General features: G+C 35.2%; 1 protein-coding gene across 3 annotated transcripts; it reads left to right on the forward strand.

The window, feature by feature from the left end:
- The first annotated feature begins 4,733 nt into the window (after positions 1-4,733).
- On the forward strand, positions 4,734-14,224 carry LOC115720212 (uncharacterized). 3 transcript variants are annotated; one of them, XM_061110914.1, is made up of 13 exons: positions 4,734-5,047; positions 6,585-6,689; positions 10,511-10,806; positions 10,883-11,101; positions 11,189-11,281; positions 11,750-11,860; positions 11,946-12,058; positions 12,149-12,662; positions 12,741-13,126; positions 13,225-13,401; positions 13,495-13,599; positions 13,700-13,868; positions 13,969-14,224. In XM_061110914.1, the coding sequence occupies exons 3-13, from the start codon at positions 10,513-10,515 to the stop codon at positions 14,056-14,058; spliced, it is 2,271 nt and encodes a 756-aa protein (XP_060966897.1). In that variant the 5' UTR covers positions 4,734-5,047; positions 6,585-6,689; positions 10,511-10,512; the 3' UTR covers positions 14,059-14,224. The 3 variants fall into 3 exon arrangements, with proteins under 3 accessions (XP_060966897.1, XP_060966898.1, XP_060966896.1); XM_061110913.1 differs by lacking the exons at positions 4,734-5,047; positions 6,585-6,689 and adding an exon at positions 10,228-10,356; XM_061110915.1 differs by lacking the exons at positions 4,734-5,047; positions 6,585-6,689; positions 10,883-11,101; ... (7 more) ...; positions 13,700-13,868; positions 13,969-14,224 and adding exons at positions 8,303-9,438; positions 9,546-10,356 and having other exon boundaries at positions 10,511-10,549.
- Positions 14,225-14,623: the final 399 nt, after the last annotated feature.

The raw sequence follows: 14,623 nt of genomic DNA on the forward strand, positions 1-14,623 counted from the left end.
ATGCTCTAGATTGTTAAATCTAATCAAATAATTTGAGCCCTTGCTCTGATACCAATTGTTAGCCCAAGATATGTTTCCAAGAGGGGGGGTGAATTGGAAATTTAAACTAATTTCGGAAAATTAAAACTTTTAACACAAAATTATGCAATTAGTCAATTAATCAAGTAAAAGCAAGTAGTATGGCAAGCAATATATTAAGACAAATAATTAAACTTGTAAAGTAAAGAGTTTAAGGATTAGAAAATGCAAACTCTCGATTTTTAGAAGGTTCGGTAGAACTATGCCACCTACGTCCTTGGTCTTCAAAGCTATGGACCTAGCTTTGAGTTCCAATATCGAGCCAAGTTAACGGGCTAGACTAACCCTTACAACCGGGAAATTTTCACCAAGGTATTTCCAAACCTCTTACAATAGTTTCGCACCCCCGAGGACTATTAACCTCTTTCTCGGATTGTTAAAGTGCCAATCTCACTATTTCCGGGTTGTTTACAAAACCGGTGCCAACCTCACCTCAATCACAATATGGAAATGTGTTTGATATACAAGCTAAAATCACTCTAGAAATATGATGATACAATGGAAACCTAGAGTGAAAAGCAAGCACACTTAAGATGAATAAAATCAAATTTTGGCTCAAAGTGTGTGAAAAGTGTTGGTTTGGATTTCAAACTTAGAAGCTCCTTAATCTCACTTAGATAGGTTAGATATATGTAATAAATGCTCAACCAACTTATTTTTTGAAAGAAAAATCGAGTTTATATAGTGTTTGATAAAAAACTAGCCGTTTATAGCCGTTAGCACGTTTCCCGAGGTGAGGTCAGCCATGAACCGGAAGTCCGGATGGGAACCGGAATTCCGGATTGATTACAACCGGAATTCCGGTTTCCAACCGGAATTCCGGATGGCTGACCAGTGGCAAAAGTGCCATTTTTCGGGACTTAAACGCGCATAACTTCTTACTCGATTATCCGATTTCAGAAATTCCAACTTTGTTCTCTTAGTTAAACAAAATGTGATTTAGAAATTCAATCAAAAAATTTTTTGAACTATCGTGTGAGAAAACTTGTTGCACAAGTTAGTGAATGGGCCAAAATTCAAATTTATAAAAATTAGTGTGCTATGCAAATCACTTTAACAAGACTAAAGTAGATTTATACCATTTAATTTTGAGTAGTCTTGATGTAGATGAGCCTCCTAGCTTGATTTGCATGTTTTTGATCCCAAGTTGATTTTTCCCGAGAGTTGACCTTGACTTTGACTTTGACTTTGACTTTCGGGTTGACTTTTTGACTTTGGGATTTTGAAGACCTCTTTTGAATAGGGTCTTGAGTTGTTGATCCCTTGATGAATCTTTTGCTCTTGATATGCTTGTTGAGTCCATTTAGTGTTGCTTTTAAAAGTTTGGTAAAAATACCAAAATATTTATTTTCTCTTTTAAATTTGCTACAAAATCAATAAATCATTAGTAACAAATAATAATCAAATATTTGCTAATCATCAAAACAAGGAGATCGAAAAGTTTGAGTTAACATGATGCATAGGTTGTTTGCGTCAAATGCTAACCGAAGCAAAATGAGTGCATATAGATATTTTTTATTTTAAATTTTATCTTTAGCGTCAGTTTTTATTTTAGTGTCAGAGTTACAACAGACGCAAATTAATTTTTATTTGCGTCAGTTATAAACAAAAGCAATAAAGTAAGGGTTGACTTTTGCGTCAGTCAACAACTTTGACCAGACGCGTTGACCGACGCAAAAAGCCCTTTTTGTAATAGTGCACGAGGATCACCCTCATCTCTGTTCTAGCCCACCTTCTTCAAGTGAAAGACATTCTTCCTTGAATCTTTCGTCCAGCCATAGAATAATGGCTCGCACCAAAAAGACAACGCGCGTGGCTGATGCATCTGACCCCCAAGTGGTTCGGCACGCCACTTTCCCAACGCCGAACAAGATCCAACTGTCCAAGAGGAGGGGGATCATGAAGGGGACGCTGAGGTTCAGGAAATTGAGGAGCAGGACGATGTCCGTCCTAGAAGTCCCTCTGAGGCGGAGGAAGAGGTTTCACCCCCAAACTATGGGGGGATACAATGAGGCCGGGGAGCCAGTCGATGCTGATGGAGACGTCCTGGTTGAGGGCGTGGACTATGTCAGTGAGGAACTTACCGCTGCGGTTCCTCATAGAAGGCAAGGTACCTTGGGTGCCAGGTGGGTGAGCCCTTCGTCTAAGGTTACTGAGGCGTGCCTGCGAGCTCTCGACCAGGATGGCTACTTGGGCGAATTGGACTGTTACATTCCTGCCCACAATAATCGAGCCACAAACCCTTAAAAGGGGATGTGCACCTGGTCGGGTGCTCATGCCCAGCAAGGGGCATTGTTACCTTTGCACCCGTACTTCAAGAATGTGGCAGACTTCTTTCGCCTCTGTCCGACCCAATTCACTCCTAAGGGCATCAAGTATCTGTCCGCCCTCTTCGTTCTTTATGCCTCCCAGAAGTGGGATATGCCTTCTCCCCACAAGGTTAGCTAGTTTTTTGATTTGAACTCCACCCCTAAGCAAGTCAGGTCGGGGTACTTCTATTTCCCTCAACCAGACTTCAAGTGGTTGATGAGCACCGGGGATTCGGCCATCAGCAAAATCGGGCGCTTTGTTGATGAGTATTTCATGGTGGATGGCATGGGCACCACCCTTACTCGGTTCCAGCAGATTCTTACATATCACCGCCCTTCCCTCACTCTTACTCTTAGGGATAGAGCTCAAAAGCTTGCTCAGCTGCCGGGGGATGACCCGAAAATCATCTATTTGACCTCCAAGGACAAGTTTGTGAAGTATGGGCTCTATCCGAAGGATTTCATGTTGGGTTTTATGCCCTAAATAAAACTCATTACAATTTGATTAGTTATCAATTTAGAAGTGAAGTATGTTTACATGTATGTTACATGTTTATGGTTTAATACATATACTTGATATATGCACAAAATCAGTTAAATCCAGAACATATAGTTATTCACAATTACAGTATCGTCAATACAGTGGAATGTGATTGTGATTATATGATTCAAAAGATTTGGTCCCTGTTCATCAGTGTTTTGGATTTACACTGATGTGATAATCAGCGATGAAGTATACTTACACTTGGAGTAAGTGTTATGTTCTTTCCAGAACATTGGCAAAGTATACTGGTTTCGAATGCATGGAGTATGCATTGGACTGGACCGATATTGAACTTGGTTAAAGATATTGTAAACTTACCGTTGTATCTTTCCAAGTCAATGTCAGAAGTTGATCTTAGATTACGAGAATCTAAATCCTGATATGCTTAGGCTCAATCTCAGGAGTGCTATTGTTGTTCTTTGATTTATTAGTTAAAGCCTACCTTTGGGTCAGGATAATACATATATTTTGGGAACATGATAGCATAACTGAATGGGAGTGCTAAACATAAATATGGAAATCTATAGCTTCTACTGGTGTATAGAAGTAAAGTGATGATTCCTTTTGAGCTTAGATAAATAGAAGTAAATGGATGAGCTCTTGTTTCAGTGACTATATATTAGATCACTAAAACATCATTTACAGGTAACTAAGTGTTCAAATGGGCAAAATACATTGAGGGGTGTAAACGGTAAATTGGTCCCGTCTCGATGTAAATCATCTATATAGAGGATCTCTAAATCACATTAAGATTATAACAATGGTTAAATGAGATAGCATATTGATATCGTGAAACATATGATATGCTCTATATGAGTCTGAGAGTGCAATTCCAAGTTCTAAGAGTGGATTCAACGAGGAATTAATAAGTTAGGGATTTACTTGGTAAATCGGTTCAACTTATTGGAAGCTCAGAATATAGATCCATGGTCCCCATTCTAGTTGAGACTATACTGTTTGTAAGACTCTATAATTGATTTATGATTAATCAATTATAATTCTAAAAGTTAGACTATGGCTAATTTGTGAATTCTCACAGTTTAGGGATGAAATTGTAAATAAGAGGGTTTCTAGGTTTAATTATTAATTATGAGACTTTGCATGTCTAAATTAATAATTATTTTTAAATGGAAATATTATTTAATAATCTATTTTAGTTATTAAATAATTAGTTTTGGCATTTAAATGATTAGAATTGGAAAAATGGCATTTTTGGAGAAATAGAAATAAAATTGAGGAAACTGCAAAATCCATGTGAGGCCCATACACACCATGGCCGGCCACATGATTGCATATTTCCCAATTATTATTTTCAATTTAATTTGTCATATAATTGCTAATAAAAGCCTAGCCTAAATAGGAAAGTGGTGAATCACACTAAATAAGGCAGTTATTCAATTACACAGTAAAAGAGGAAAATGTTTATTTGGAAAGTTGTGGTCTTCCCTTTTCCTATTTATAGCCGCCCTCTCTCTCTTCTCTTGAGGAGCTTGTGCTTGAGAAATTTTGCTTTCCATTGTGTATCACACGAAATCAAGAGAGAAAATAAGAGAGAAAATTTCGAAATTCCTAGTGAGAGAGAAGTGCCCACACACATCATTCAGTACCTCATTACACTACTACAAATATATCTTTTATTTTCGTTTTTTTTCTTTAATAAATTAAAATTCCGAAGATAAAACTATTTTAATACTTGCTTCATCAATTTTTTTGTGAAATTTTAGTTTTATTTTCGGTTTTTATAAATAACCGAAATTAAAAGTGTTTATATTTATGCGGGATACACTTTTGTCTTCGCTATTTACTAATATAATTTCCGAAGACAAAGGTGGAGACATTTATTTTCGGTCATTACATAAATAATGAAGACAAAAGTGTTATTTTCCACTTTTAATCCAAACCCTTAATTTCCCTCCTCAAACCCACGACTCTTCATTTTCCCCAACTTTTGTCCAAACCCTTAACCCTCCTCAAACCCACACCTGAAACCCTCAAACCCACCCAGCACTCTTCGATCGGTTACAGCTCTCGACGAGGACGACGACGACGGAGACAAGGAGGAAAGACAACGACGACAAGGACGCCTCTTCCTCCTCCTCAAATCTTTCTATTAGAGGTAAGCTTTAAGCTTTCATTGTCGATTTCTCATTTTGAAGCAACGAATTCTGACTGGTGTTAAGGTTAAGAGTAAAAAGAGAAAATAGTAGAAAGAAAAAGAGGACTGGCTGGCTGGCTCTCTCAATTCATAAATTAACAATATTTTTCATTGATGATTAGAAATAATCTTGGGTGAAGCTCCTGATTATAAATATATGTGTGTGTATGTTGTGTATGCATGATTCTACAGCATGATTCTTGCTCTGAGTACCAACGCATATTGTTTTGTTTTTCAATGGAATGTGTAATTGTGAATGTGTGTATATTGTGAATTAATAAAATTTAGAGAGACCAACGCATGTGATGAGTGGGTCTTTGGTAGAGCAAGTTCTGTGGAGTTAGTACCCACACGACAAGACTCTCTTGAAGGTTCATTTGTCATATATATCTACGCTGCTTATATTAGCTAGGAAGCTATATATATACTACTCTTAACATTGTTATTATTGATTTAAAAAAAAAAACATTGTTATTTGTCCCAACTATTACCATACTACAATTGGCTTTAGTGAAGTGAGTAGTAATAGTGGCCTATATAGATATATCCCACCTTGCCCAAATTCATTTTTGTGGCTAGAGCCTAGAGTGTCCAAGGTGGATGAAAGAACAAATCTGTATACACACACACGTGTAAACAGGATAAAATAATTGGTTACAAATAATTGGCAATGGAAGCCAAAAAAAAAAAAATGGAATGATGATCTCTGTTTTGTTCTGTTTTAGGTTTAGAAGACTCTCTCCAGAAGTTATGGCTTGTATAACTAATAACTGTATTTTTTTTATTAAAAAAAAGCTGTTAGAATTGGATGAAATATAGCAGCTTTTGTCGTTATCCCCACATGGCAAGCATACACGTTTAGACACCTTAAAATAATAAAGAATAAAATAACTAGTCTTTTTGTTGTGTTCTTAAGTGTTGTGGTCGGCCACTTACTTGCAATATGGATATAATAATAAACTCATTGATATTCATATGTGTCCTTCAGCACTCATTGAATTATACGAACCCAATCCAATAAATATCTTATGGTCAATGGTCCCCTCTTTACCTTTATCAAATTGTTATGGTCACATGGCTAATCATCAATAGAAAGTACTATATTTCTTTAGCTATATATTTTATTTGATTCATTAATTATATATTTAATTTGTTATTGATTGAGATTATAGACAACATAATCATGATAGAGAAATAGTTATGGTTTTTTGAGCTAGCCTTAATATATATGAGTGGTCTTATGGTGCAGACTATTTTTCTTTCTTGTTTTCTTCATAAATTTGACCTTCAATTGATAAGAAAAGATGAGTATAGTAAAGTGAAATGATCTTAATTTTTGAGTTTATGATTAGTTGTGTATGCCAACTAAAAAGGATAATGACTGGAATTGGCTCTAGTTTTCATGGAAGTTAATTGCCTTGTAGTTAATATACAATCATGTTATCTATTCATGGCCAATGTTATTATTAACATTCTTTTTAATTGTATTTATTTGTAGGTTTTGTGGTTAAGCATCAAGAATCTAAATTGGAAGGAGAGTGGTTAAGCATCAAGAATCTAAATTAGAAAGAGAACACGATTTTTTCCAAGTTTTGAGCTAGAGGTATATATAATTTTTCTATCTTTTAATTAATTATTAATAAACATGTTAGAGGAGTTTGAATATCTTAAATATTCATCCGTAGTGAAGTAGGTTCTGCGAATACATGTACTGCGGTCGGATGGGTGGAATTTAATTTTTTTGTTGTGGATTGTTATATGTTTTGATTTTGTGGTTAATTTTTTTCGGGAACGTCCGATTTATAGTTGTTATGCTGCCGAAATTTCGGTAGAATTTAGATTAATATTTTGATTTAAGTTATTACAAATTTACTTGTTAGGAATTTATTTTAAATTTGCGGTATGGATAAATCGTGGATGCTTGAGAGGAGAGAAACACCGCAATTTCTAGATGGGTTCAACAAATTTCTAGAGTTTGCCCTAAAAAATTCTAGTAATCACGAACGAATTCCCTGTCCGTGTGTAGATTGTTGTAACGGAACAAAAGGGAATATTACGATGATAAAGGATCACGTAATTTGTCGGGGTTTCAATAGAAGCTACACTACATGGTATTGGCACGGAGAGCGATCAACTAGTGACCCATATCCGTTAGGGAAGCGGGGGGTAGATGATTTCGAGTTTAATGATGTTGATGACTTTCCTATGGAATTGCTTGATGAAGCACAAGAGGAGTTTCTTGATGATCCTGAAAAATTAGACAATTTGGTTAGTGATGCAGAAAAACCCTTGTTTGATGGTTGTAAAAAATTAAGATTACCAACATTGGTAAAATTTTACAACATTAAAGCTGAAAATGGGGTGAGCGATAAGGGTTTTAGTCAGTTCTTAGCTGCTTTTAAAGAAATTTTGCCTGTTGATAATTGTTTTCCGGTGTCGACATATGAAGTGAAAAAAACTTTAAATGCGATAGGATTGAAGTATGAAAAGATCCATGCATGTCCGAACGATTGTATTTTGTATCGAAAGGAATATGCAGACATGGATAGTTGCCCAACTTGTGGTTTACCTCGCCACAAAACGAATAAGAGTGAGGAGAAAAGGAAACTTATTCCTCAAAAAGTGATGTGGTACTTGCCTTTGATTCCTCGTCTCAAACGATTATATCGTAGCTCGGAGCACTCTGAAAACTTGATATGGCATGATACTAAGAGAGTGAGAGACGGTAAACTTAGGCATCCTGCAGATTCGCAAGCATGGAAAAAAGTAGATTACTTGAATCCAGAATTCAAGTTAGAACCAAGACATCTTCGTCTTGGTCTATCTGCAGATGGAGTAAACCCACATAGATCACTGAGTAGTAGGCATAGTTCGTGGCCTGTCTTCCTTGTTATGTACAATCTTCCTCCTTGGTTGGTGATGAAAAGAAAATTTAATATGCTTTCGCTCATGATCTCAGGACCAAACCAACCGGGCCATAATATAGACGTATACTTGGCACCATTAATTGATGATCTAAAAGAGTTGTATGAGAATGGTGTTGAGACATATGATGGTTTTAAGAAAGAAATGTTCAAATTGAAGGCCGTGTTATTGTGGACTGTTAGTGACTTCCCTGCTTATAGCAATTTATCGGGTCTGAGCACAAAAGGTTACTAAGGTTGTCCAATTTGCTGCACTAACACACGAGCACGTCGCTTGACGAATGGACACAAAATGTGTTATATGGGCCATAGACGGTACTTGCCTCGAGATCATCCTGATAGAAGGAAAAAGAAAGCATATGATGGTACTGAAGAACGAGATAGTGCTCCTTTGCCAATGTCAGGGGAACAAATTCTTGAACAAGTAGAACATGTAGATTTCAAGTATGGAAAGACACAAAAAAGAAAGAAAACAAATAGTTGTTTTCAACGAAAGTCAATTTTTTTTCGTCTTCCATATTGGAAAGATCTAATGGTTCGACATTGTTTAGATGTTATGCATATAGAAAAAAATGTGTGTGACAGTATCATCGGTACCTTACTTGATATTCCCGGCAAAACTAAAGATGGTTTATCAAGTTGTTTGGATCTTGTTGAAATGGGAATTAGACAATCTTTGGCACCTGAACAGAAAGGTAAACGCTTATATTTGCCTCCTGCATGTTACACTTTGTCAAAGAAAGAGAAAGAAATTGTTTGCAAATCATTATCGAATATGAAAGTCCCTGATGGATACTCTTCTAACATTAAAAACTTGGTAAATACGGATGAATTGAAGCTAATCGGTATGAAATCACACGATTGTCATGCGTTAATGCAACATTTGCTTCCAATCGCCATCAGATCGGTCTTACCCAAAAAGGTTAGAGAGTGTTTGACTCGTGTTTGTATTTTCTTCAATCAACTATGTGGGAAGGAATTAGAAATGAGCAAGTTGGATGCATTACATGAGGATATAGTCAAGACTTTGTGCAACCTTGAAAGGTATTTTCCACCATCATTCTTTGACATCATGGTACATTTGATGGTTCATTTAGTGAGAGAAGCAAAGTTGTGTGGGCCAGTTTGGGCAAGATGGATGTATCCATTTGAAAGGAATATGAAAGTGCTCAAAAGCTATGTGCGTAACCATCATCGACCGGAAGCTAGTATGGTTGAGTGTTATATATCAGAAGAAGCTGTTGAATTTTGTTCAGAGTACATAGCTGGAGTTGACACAATCGGAATCACCAAACCAAGAAATAATTCAGATGAGTTTGATAAAGGATTGCGGGGGAAAGGAGAAATGGTTACTGTATCTAAGGCAGAGTTAGATCAAGCTCAATTAGTTTTAATGCACAATAATGCAGAGGTTCAACCATATATAACGTAAGTTATGCATTTGGTTGATCAATTGAATTCATAATCCATTCAATTAACTAATTTTTTTTTACATATATTATTTTTGATTTTCAATTTATTTTGGTGAAGGGTAGTGAGCATATGGAGTTATTACAGTCAATGATTCCGAGAGGTCACAAAAACAAACAGAAGTGGGTTATAGATGAGCATCGTAAAACATTTATTAGGTGGTTAAAGAATACCATTCTAGCGAAGTTACGACAACCAAATCATGGAGTATCAGATGTGTTGAATCGCATAGCTCTTGGACCAACTTTTGACGTATGGAAGCATCAAGCTTACATTGTCAATGGTAAACGGTTTCATACAAAATCTAGAGATGATGCTCGAATGGTTCAAAATAGTGGTGTATGCATAGTTGCGGAGTCCTTACATTTTGCTACTTCAAAGGATAATAATCCAGTTTCAGGTACCATGACATATTATGGAGTGGTGAATGAAATATGGGAGCTGGATTATACATTGTTCCGAATTGCCCTCTTTAAATGTGAATGGGTAGATGTTAATGTTGGAATTAGGACCGACGAGCTTGGATTTACTTTGGTTGATTTGAATAAGAAAGGAAGCAAGGATGATCCTTTCATCATGGCCACCCAAGCAGTACAGGTATTTTATATACCAGATCCTGCTAATGGTAAATGGTCTGTTGTGTTGTCGACACCAGAAAGAAAGTTCGCAGAGAATGAAGATGATGATGAAAATGATGATTTAATGCACGAATGCTTCATTGTTGGACAACGAGTCCATGAACAAGTCGATGATGTTGAACATGATGATGTCTTGGACGATAGTGAATTCATACGAAATGATATTGAGGAAGGAATTTGGGTTGACTGTGATTCGATCCAAAAGAAACGAAAAAAGAAAAGAAAATGTGTTTAGTAGGTAATTATTTCTTAATATTTTATGTGATTGAAATATGTAACTGCCATTGTATGTTGAATTGTTTCTTAATATTTTATGTGATTTATTGACATATGTAACTACCATTGTATGTGTAATTGTATCTTAATATTTAGTAAATATGTTTATTATGCAGATATGGCAGATAATGTGCCGACACATGATTGCTCGGGAGATGAGAACTCAGGAGATGAGAACTTAGGTTATTGTTTGCAACCTCCTAACCATCGAGGTCCTACACGGATGAAGCGGATATGCCAAAGAATGGATAAAGGTGAAAAAATAGACCTTGAAGTTAATGACAAAGGGGAATACTTTGGAGAGATGATATCGTGGCTTGGAGTTAGATGTCGACAAACAATCGGTATCAATTATAAAGACTGGAGATATGTGGATCAATCGTTGAAGGACAAAATTTGGAAAGACGTGCAAGTAAGTTAATTATACAAAATATACTTATTATGATGTTTTCTAAACTATTTACTAACTGTTTGCTTTCTACATATAGCGTGGTTTCAATGTTCGTGCAGATTGGAAAAAAGATTGTCTTAAAATTGCAGGACGAATTATGAAGGATTTTAAGACAAAAATGACATGCGATGTCATAATGCCTTTGGCCAAAGAGAATAAGGTGAAGGAGCTCGCAATTCCCCCCAAAAACCATCCTGAAATTGATCAAGAAGATTGGGTAAAATTTGTTGCGAGTCGTCTAACACCTGAACATATGGTACATATATGTATATTCACAACATTTATATAATTAGCTTTGATATATGAGCCTTACTAGTATGTAACTTACACATTTTTATTGTAGGCTTTGAGAAAGGCACAATCTGACCGAGCTTGCCAGAATACATCAAGGCACCACTCAGCTCGTAGAGGCATGGTGACTCTCCGAGAGGATGTGGTAATGAATTACATGTTTTTAGATATTCTAATACGCTTCACCATTTTCCTAACTAAACTTTACAATCAACAGCTAAAACCTGAACCAAAATGTCCATTCAATATATATACAGAACCACCTGTTTGCCTTTTGACTAATTGAACACAATGTAATTAGTTGATAACATTTTGTTTTGTTAAATAGAGCTTTGACTTTTCCATGGTAGCATGCTTAGGTTTTTAAAAATTTATAATAATATGAATTTACTATACTATGGGAAAAGTTGGTGTCCTTTTCTTGAAAATCATAGAAAAAGAAAGGAGGAGGAGTTCAAAAGGGTGGGTTGGTTGGCTTTCCTATTGCTGTTTTAGTTAATAAGGCCATGAGACTTAAGTGGGCATGATTCCTAGTTGGAATTAGGATCATTTTCAATCAATTTATTATTTTTTTAACAATTATATTCCCTTATTAATTACATGTTTGTTGCAGAAAAAAGAAATCAAAATTCAAGATCCAGCCCGCCATCATGTTTGGTTAAAATCCCGCAAGAAAAATAATGTCCTAGTTACGGACTTGGATAGGGAGATTGCCGCAAGAATAGTAAGTGATATCTAACACAATTCAATAACATGAATATATGACTTGTTATTATAAAGTATTAACTATTATCAATCATAATGCATAGGCTGAACTCGAGGAAAAAGTAAACTCAGGGGAAGTTTTGGCCAGTGGTCGGAATGACATATTGACTCAAGCATTAGGGACACCTGAGCACCCTGGCCGGGTCAGAGCTGCTGGGTATGCCACTTTCTTGATTTAATGTTAGATTATTTTTTATTTATTTTACTTAATTTTTTATTAAATGAGTGTTCCAACTGTTATTTGTAGGTTCACTGCAAAGGCTAGTAAGATATTTGGTCGAAAGAAAAGGGCTAAATGTAGTGAATCATCCTCCCAAAAACAAGAAATTCTTCAACTCAAAAAAGAAATTGAAGAATTGAAGAAAAAACTGTATGCTGCACAAGAACAAGATGATGGTAATGACAACTCCTCAGAAGAAAATGATGATCACTTAGATGATCATCAGGAGTTTGGAGGGTACGAAGATGATAATCAGACACCTCCTGTCATGTACAACTTCTCATCCACTAATAACAACGAAGTACTTTTGTGTTCAGACAACATCCATAATATAGTGGCCAAAGGTGTGGTTCTGGAATCTGTTAGTCCAGTAACAATCCATACCGTGCAGTATAAAGAAGGGATTGCACGAGTTTTAATTACAGAACAACTTCAAGAGGAGGCTGAAATTGCTCATCCTATCGAAAATATCCGATATGTCTATGAGACAAAGGACACATTTCTTCCTTGGCCAAAACATTTAATTTTAAATTTGGATAAGGTAAAAATTATTTATTTATTGTCATATATGATTAATGCATATTTATTGTATATTGATGCTATAATTCATATTTTACAGGTTCCCATATTCCCAGATGTCGCATCCACCCATAAATCATCGTCAAAGGGGAAGCAGATAGCAACCCCTCACAGATCACCGAATAAAGGGAAACAGATATCAACTCTTCCTGCTATGTCTTCGGCTGGGTCACAATCAAATGTCAGGATAGATCAAGTGGACAAGAATGCAACATTCAAGCTGGAGGTCTGGGCTCAAATACCTGTATGTCTCCACTTTTTAGTTGAAGAATTTATAAGGAGGAAAGGGAAGTGGAGCGTTGTTGAAGTTCCAACTGATCCAGACTTCATGCCACCTCGCACACATATTATCTTGTCATCAGAGGATGTAGAGCAGGTTGGAACCTTAAATTTTATTGGATGTCAAGGCATGATCTTTGGAATTAGGTATGTTTTACGTAATTATTTTTGGAATTAAGTATGTCTTACATAATATTTTTCCCATTTATTAAAATGTAACACGTAACCATGATAAATTTATGTAGATGCATTTGGGAGGATTTAACGAATATGCGGGAGTATTTCAAGTTCTTTGACCCAGAGCTACTCAATGCCACAGACAAAGATGGAATTGTCCACCAAGAAGTTGTTATCAAATCGGCTGAATGGTTGAATACAATGAATAACAAATCTCAGATGTTCTTCATACCGTGGAACTACGAGTATGTACAAGTACTATTTAAGGACTAGTTAAGTATAATTTAATTCTTCTTTTTAAATTAACACTTAATATTTTCTTATTAATTTCTTATTAGACGTCATTGGATGCTTGAGATCGTTTGTGCTGGGAAGATCATTCACTTGGACCCTTGGCTTAGACATAAACGCCCTAAGATGACTATTGACCTCACACTCCAAAGGTACTTTTCAATTTTCATTTTAAAATTATAATTTTAATTTTCTATAAATTTATACCAACTATTGCTAATTAAATCAATATAAATCATTGAATTTAATTAGGGCATATGAACTGCTCGGAGGTTCCAACGAGTTACTTGGAACATTTCCAGGAGTAACCGTTGCAGCGTGTCCAAAACAAACATTGGGAATTGAATGTGGTTTTTATGTACTTAGGTACATTAATGACATTGTGAAAGCTCTAAATTCATTCGTTATTATAAGAGAAAAGGTAATTAAGCTATAATTAGTTCATTTATGTATACCCGTAAATAGGATACTATACTTATAAATAAGTGATACATATAACTATTTACACTTTAATTTTACAGTTTGGAAAGATGGACACATACGATGTGGAGACGATGTTGCTACCACTGCAACATCAATGGTTATCGAAATTGACACGATACTTGTACTAGTTAACTTTAGACTTTTAATTTTAGGCAATACTTATTTTGTTTATTTTTTTTATTAGTAAGGACTTCACATATTTTGTAATGTATACTTTAACTTTGTTATAATATAATTACAATATCTTTTGTACTTAATTTTGTTATATAATTGAAATAATATTTATTTTAATAATTAATTTATAATTATTTCAAAAAAAAATTAATATATAATTAATTATTTAATAAAAATTAATATATATTTAAATATTTAAATAATAACCGAAAATATATTTAACAATAACCGAAGATATAGGTCTATTTTCTCTTCTGATATTCGAAACATATGTCTTCGGTTATTAAATAAAAATTGAAGATAAAAGTAACCTACGTCTTCGGTTATTATATAAAAACCGAAGACATAGATTACCTTTCTCTTCGGTTTTTATATAATAACCGAAGACGAAGGTTACTTTTATCTTCGGTTTTTATATAATAACCGAAGACGTAGCCTCACCTTTAACTTCGGTATTTTAAAACATATGTCATCGCCTCAAATGACTTCGGTTGCGATTTTTAATAAAATCCGAAGATA

The sequence above is a fragment of the Cannabis sativa genome, chromosome 2 (assembly GCF_029168945.1).
Source record: "Cannabis sativa cultivar Pink pepper isolate KNU-18-1 chromosome 2, ASM2916894v1, whole genome shotgun sequence".
Lineage (NCBI taxonomy): Eukaryota > Viridiplantae > Streptophyta > Magnoliopsida > Rosales > Cannabaceae > Cannabis > Cannabis sativa.